We start from the raw sequence: 7,166 nt of genomic DNA on the forward strand, positions 1-7,166 counted from the left end.
TACCTTACAACACAGATATAAATTTTGGTGGCAGCGGCGGGAGGTTTGCTGTCTTGCTAGAGTCCTTCCAGCAATTACGTCCAGCACATTTAGCTACTTTCCGTTAGGTTATGTCAACCTTGTTTGTAGCCTCTTAAGAGGACTTTTGGAGAGCCTTGTTTTATGAATATTGTGTATCTGTAGTGTTCAAGAGCGGCACCCATTTATTTCAGCTTAATCATATCTCTTGCAGAGATAGTTACATGAACTAATGCCCGCTCGCCCAGCTAGTAGTGACCTTGGCTCTCGTTAGGCATAGGGACACTGTATATATTTCCCATGTCCATGTTCTAATGCCTTACAGTTTAACAGATAAACTGTGTTCAACAACTGTGTGTTTCAGAGTTACTGAATGACTTCGTTCAATGTATCTGCCTGTGTTTTGTACTACCTTGTGTTAAATACCATGTGTTAAGCACCATGTGTTAAGCGCCCTGTGTCAAGTGCGTGTTTTGTATTACCTTGTGTTAAGTGCCCTGTGTTAAGTGCCCGTGTTAAGTGCGTGTTTTGTATTACCTTGTGTTCGGTGTTGCCCCGTGTTCGGTGTTGCCCCGTGTTCGGTGTTGCCCCGTGTTCGGTGTTGCCCCGTGTTCGGTGTTGCCCCGTGTTCGGTGTTGCCCCGTGTTCGGTGTTGCCCCGTGTTCGGTGTTGCCCCGTGTTCGGTGTTGCCCCGTGTTCGGTGTTGCCCCGTGTTCGGTGTTGCCCAGTATAGTGTCATTTGTGTTCAGTGTGATTGGCATATCATGCCCATTGTCTAGGCCATGCCCGGAAAGCAAGAGAGACATACTCGGAGTAAGAAAGCCCAGTCATTGAGTCAGCCCAGTTCGCGTGCTTCGTCACCGGTGCCAGGACCCTCTGCAGAACAACCTCCAGTCGTTGTTCACGGGTCAAACCCTGAAGTAAGGCAAGCCGTGCTAGTGATGGACCGTGAGATGACTCTGTTTACGGAAATCCTGGAGAAGATCGAGGCCTTATCTAGGGACTTGAAGGATGTGAAGGCGCAGACCCACCAGTTCGCCGAGCGGCTTGCTAGGCAAGAAGAGGCATCGGGTCAGCAGGTGGAAGTGACCAGTCAGCAGGCAGAAGTGACCAGTCAGCAGGAGGGAGTGCCTAACCAAAATGTAATGGCTGGTCAGCCCAACCCAGGGGAAGCTCTGAATCTCAGTCCAAGACCTCCTCGGGAAGAGCAAGGTAGAGATGGACAGATTGCCAGGCTACGACGACAGCTTGAAGAAAAGGAAAGGGAGCTTGAGGAAGAAAGGAGGAGGAATCAGGCAAGATCCTCCCAGTTACCAGCACCTCAGCTTTCTAGGCGAGAACATGGGACATACCGTGATCTACCCCAACCTCTTCCACGTAGCCGACCACCTACGCCAGAACGTGTACCACGAGAACATGTTTCAGGTAATGCGAGTGCTCCTTCATTTTGCCAACCTCCATTTGGGAGATCCACCTTGCCCCTGGGGACAGCCCAAAATGTGTCCTATGTCCTCGCGCGGGAATCCATCCCTCACTTCAAGGGGGATACGTCAGCATCAAACCCTTTGAAGAAAAACCAAGAGATTGAAGGCTGGGTACGCTCCATAGAAAACTTGGTAAAACCACCAACAAGTGAAGCCTTCATTCAAGCTGCGCGTGCAAATTGCCGAGGCCCAGCAGACCTCATAATCAATTCTCCACTCTTTGATTACATGCAAGACTGGGACACCTTCAAAACAGCATTACGGACCAAGTTTCGAGGAACTTATACAGCAGCCGATTTTTACAAGGTCCTCTATGAGAACAAAATGAGTGCAGGACAGGCTCCCATGGACTTCTACCAACAGCTGGAGGGTTCGGTTTACCAAGGATACCGGGACCATAAGGAAGCCATAGGTGACCCCTCAGAGCTGATACGTCGTGTATTCCTGTCTGGGATTCCACCTTGGCTCAGGGATTTCCTTGCCCTAAAGGAAGACTGCCCACCCTCTAGACTTGCCGAGGCTGCACAAAGAGTCTGGAATTCCCGAAATGGTATAAGGCATAGGGAATCGACTACACGCCACCAGTCTCTGAATGACTTGCCTGTGGGTGACCATTTGGAGAGACGTCACTACCCAGACCGTCCACCTCGCAACCGTGACTTGTACTCCTGTCCTGTTTCAACTGAGCAAGATGAGGTGATGCCATCACACCCTGCTCCAACCCAATGGTGCAACTTCCATCACAGCCACCACCACCGAACTTCAGATTGTCGTGCAGCAGCAGCAGCCGCAATGAGAGCCACAGCCACCAGAAGCTTGACTTGTTTTCGTTGTCGGAGGATTGGACATTTAGCCCGGGAATGTCCCTTTCAGATTGGCCAGAATGGTAGAGCTCCCAGCCCAACTGGCAGCATTGCAGCAGGGAGCAGGAACTACAACCAGCACACAGACGGAGTCAATGATCAGCGTGGTGAGTGCAATGGGTTCTACGGGAAGACCTCTCGTGGAACTCAGTGTTAATGGCAGGACGACATTATGTTTCATCGACACCGGATCTGAAGCCACCCTTGTTAAATCTTCTGCTGCCATCCTGATGGATACCAGTCATAGACCTCGAAGCAGAAGTTCCTCAAAGATACTTCGAGGGGTGACAGGCCAGCCTCTTCATGTTACCTCGGAGCTGACCCTTCCTTTCCACCTGGATGATGATCTTACCGTCTCTCACCAAGTTGCCGAAGCTGACATCTCCTTTCCAGGCGACATTCTCATAGGAATGGATCTTCTTCGACGACTTGACTTCGCTCTTTCTCACTGTGCCACCACAAATAAGGCTGTCCTTGTTCTCGAGGGGAGGAGCTTTGCAGTCGTGTACACCGACCACCAGTCCCTTGGAGTCTGTCCTGTCACAAGCACCGACATCCTGCCAACAACACAGAAGGTTGCCAGTGTAGGTGCTGAGATTAACAAGGAAAAGGTTCCACTCATTGATCAGGGACAGAAGCCTCGAGTGGAAGCTGAAGTGCACTTCATCCAGCGTACAGAGATCCCACCCCACTCTGGCTGTTTCCTGCATGGTTGTGTTGCGCGTACTGGTCCTACCAATGGTGACATCCTGGTGACTCCAGCAGTTGCAGAGGCCCTCAACTTACCATACTCCATCACCACAGTCAAGGAACGACAATGTCAGGTGTGGGCTGTGAATCCTTCTTCTCGGCCACTCATCCTCCACAACGGAACTCGCCTAGGCACGGCAGAATACATAGAAGCTGTATACGCCACTGACTCATCAGACCTACCACCTCAAGACCCACCTGTGGAACCTGCTGCCAGGACCAGCAATAACGCCTTTGAGGAAGGCTCTCAAGGGGGCGACATGCTTGAGGACGGAGAGTTTGAGTGGGAAGATGATGACTTTGACAGCTTTTATGGAGTACAGGACTTTGGTTGCAGTGACTTGGACATTCTCGATGCTGAATTACCACCCTCATTCGCTCTTGCTACAATTGAAGCTGCAGAATCCTTAGGATCTAAGGCATTTGGAGACAACAGCGACCGCCTTTCCTTGAACCTTGCCCATCTGGAAGAAGACCAACGCCTTGAGCTCACAGGCTTGCTCAGTCGTTACAAGGATCTTTTTGATGGTGATGAAGGGACAGTTGGCTTAGTGCCTGGCATCAAGCACAAGATTGAGACTGGTGATGCCAACCCAGTCTGCAATCGACAATGGAGGCTGCCTCAGTCGACACGCCAGACCATCAAGGAGCAGTGTGACTCCATGCTCCATGCTGGTGTAATTGAGCCATCAACATCGCCCTGGCTAAGCCCGGTAGTCCTCGTAAAGAAGAAGGGGGGTACACTGCGCTTCTGTGTCGACTATCGCGGACTCAACTCAGTAACCAAACGGGACGCCTACCCACTGCCCCATATTAGTGAGATGATCGACGAGCTGGGGCCAATGAACATTTTCACTACCCTGGATGCTAGGGCGGCCTACTGGAGCGTCGAAGTAGAGGAGTCAGACAGACCAAAGACTGCCTTCTCTGACGGCTACCGCCTCTTTCAGTTCAGGAGACTCCCCTTTGGATTGTCCACGGCACCAACAACGTTCCAGCGAACAATGAACCTTGTCCTATCATCTGTGCTGGGGCGTCATACACTTGCATACCTTGATGATGTAATAGTATACAGCCGAAGCTTCTCTCAACACCTCAAAGATCTTGATGAGACACTGCAGCTCCTAACTATGGCGGGTCTGAAGCTGAACCTCCAAAAGTGCCAATTTGCAGCTACCACCATAGACTTTTTGGGCTTTACCATCTCCCCAGAGGGTGTGTCGCCCAACCGTGAGAAAGTGGTAGCCATCTCCAAGACGCCACCACCCCGCACTGTGAGAGAAGTTCGCCGTTTCTTAGGAGCTACTGGCTTCTTTAGGAAGCACATCCCAGGGTATGCAACCATTGCCTCGCCTCTACATCTCCTCCTAAAGAAGGGACAAGCCTGGAATTGGGGTCCAAAACAACAAGCTGCCTTCAACACCCTCAAAGAGAAGCTCACTTCAGCACCTATCCTGCGTCAACCCGACTTCAATCGGGAATTCGAGCTTCACACTGATGCATCCAGTATAGCCTTGGGGGCATGCCTGATCCAGAGAGACAACCAGCAAATTCCACATGCCATAGCCTACTACAGCAGGAAATTGCGTGATCCTGAGTCTCGATATCCTGCAATTGACCTTGAAGCCCTAGCTGTTGTGGAAGGTGTTCGGGTGTTTGACTCCTATCTCTATGGACGCCACTTCATAGTATACACCGATCACCGCCCGCTTGTATACGTTTTCTCCCGGAAGACCAAATCCCCTAGGATGACTCGTTTTGCACATGACTTATCCTTCTACAACTTTACCATCCGATACAAAGAAGGGCCTGCAAACTGTGTTCCCGACTTGCTCTCTCGACAGGTTGCCAAGCTAACTATCACTGAGCTTTCCCCTGAAAAGTTGGCAGAAGAACAAGGAGCTGACCCTCAACTGGCTGACATTCGACGGTACTTAACGGATGGAACACTTCCTAAGAAGAAACTACCACTGCCCTTGAATGACTTCGAGTTGAAAGACGGTGTACTATATCGGCTGAAACACCTCTCAGACCGAATCTGCTACCAGTTGGTCGTGCCGGAAAGCCTCAAGAACTCTGCGTTGAAGGCATCACACCTGCCTCCCCTCGCTTCACATCCAGGTGTACATCGGACATTCCAAAATGCGAGGTCCATGTTTTATTGGCCAAACATGCTGAGAGATGCCCGTAGATATGTCGAAAGCTGTGTGGCCTGTCAGCAATCTAGAGGCAATGCACAGAAGGTCCCCATGGCAGACACGCCATTAGCACAGTTTCCTTTGGAAAGGGTATCAATGGACATAATGGATTTTGGTCCTAGTGTGCCAGTTCGCTGGGCTCTATCCATATTAGACCAACACTCCCGCTATTTGCAGATTGTTCCGCTTCGAAGAACCACCGCAGCAGCTGTCCACCGAGCATTCATGGACCAATTGGGTCACTATCTTTGGCCCGCCCAGAGTTATTCAGACTGACAACGGAGTTCAGTTCACCAGCAATCTCTTTCAAGAACTCACCAAACTAATGCATGCAACAAATCATTATACGATCCGGTATCATCCACAAGCAAATGGCATGGTGGAAAGGACTAACCGTGTCGTTAAGTCAGCCCTCACTGCCCTAGTAAACAATCGCCCAAGAGTGTGGCATCAATTTGTTCCTGAGCTACGCCTGCAAATCAACTCGGCCATCCACCGCACTACTGGTGAACAGCCTCTCTACCTGCTTACCGGCAGGCATGCCAACTTTCCTGTCGGCCTCACCAATGAAGCTGTCTTCGACGAAAACACCAAGCTCCAGGAGCGCCTTCAGGAAGCCCGTCGCGCAGCTGTAGAAGCCTCTAAGGAAGCGCGCCGAATCTACGGGAGGTACTATGACCGTGGCAAGAAAGTGGAGTTTCAGCCTACCGAAGGTGCCCTTGTGTGGTACTATGAGCACCGCCATCGTATGGGAGGTCTTCCTCCTCTCACAGGGAAATGGCGCGGCCCTGCACGTATCCTGAAACGACTAGGACCGGTGTCCTTTGAGATCCAAGACGTCACCACCGAAGTCCAGATGAAGGCTCATCTGAATCACTTGAAAGCTTACTATGCACCAGCCGAGCTTTCATATGCTGCTGACGACGAGGTCGAAGACGACGAGGAAGTCGAGGATAGGGACGATGATGATGCTGAGGCCCCTAACCCAGATGATCACTGGGTTGCCATGCTGACGTCCATGGTACGGGAAGCAGAGGCCTGTGGCGTCGCTCGAGGAGCTGCAGATGCTGGAGCTGATCTACTCTGAGTTATTTTGTTGTAATGTATTTTGTCTGTTTGTTTTTTTTGCTGCCTTCTGCTTGTGGACACGTCTGGCTGTCCACGTTTTATGTTGTAAAGGCAAGTAACGGGGCTCAGGCCAATCTTTGATTTTGTTTCAGGCTGTCTCCGCTGACCACTCCGACCCAAGGCATGGGAGGATTGTGAAGTGTATTAATTACCAAGAGGGCGTGGCACTCCAGTTGGCACTCTTCCTGCGACACGTGTGCGCACTTGTCACCTGCGCGTGACTTCTATGGTTCCCCCTAAGCCCGTTTTCTTTCCCCTCGTTATGTTTACATTAATGTTGCAGTTGTTGGTTTTATGGATCCCACTTTTAGTTCAGTATTTTTGATTGCGTTTTTATTTTATTTAATTTCTAAATCCAGTTGTGACCTCCCCGAATTAAGTTATCAGTATTTCTGATTGAGACATGACGTTGCATTTTTTTTTCTTGATTTTTATTTGTTTTACATCTTTTACTTCCTCTGAAGATATATATTTTTCTAGCAGTTTTATTTTGTTTTTATACATTTTAGAACATCTGAAATCTTGATTTGCCAGTTTTATAAATTAGTCGAGGGTTTATCACTCCCATGACGTATTTCTTTTTTTTTTACATGTTCTTATTTTCTTTAATCTATTTTACTAATGTGGTACAGGGTGTTATTTTATTATTTTAATTACTTTCCATGTCTTATAGAATTTCTTAGGTTTTAATTTTTTTTCTGCTTCATCATTTGAATGTTTTATCG

The 7,166-nt window shown here is 49.5% G+C and overlaps 1 protein-coding gene across 1 annotated transcript; it reads left to right on the plus strand.

The window, feature by feature from the left end:
* Positions 1–5,689: 5,689 nt before the first annotated feature.
* On the plus strand, positions 5,690–6,400 carry LOC138866375 (uncharacterized). The gene has a single exon (XM_070138905.1). The coding sequence runs from the start codon at positions 5,690–5,692 to the stop codon at positions 6,398–6,400; it is 711 nt and encodes a 236-aa protein (XP_069995006.1).
* The last annotated feature ends 766 nt before the right edge of the window (positions 6,401–7,166 follow it).

The sequence above is a fragment of the Penaeus vannamei genome, chromosome 25 (genome assembly GCF_042767895.1).
Source record: "Penaeus vannamei isolate JL-2024 chromosome 25, ASM4276789v1, whole genome shotgun sequence".
Taxonomy (NCBI): domain Eukaryota; kingdom Metazoa; phylum Arthropoda; class Malacostraca; order Decapoda; family Penaeidae; genus Penaeus; species Penaeus vannamei.

Excerpts from the sequence above, each read along its gene's own strand:
- LOC138866375 (XM_070138905.1), top strand. The coding sequence starts at position 5,690 with ATGGTGGAAAGGACTAACCGTGTCGTTAAGTCAGCCCTCACTGCCCTA.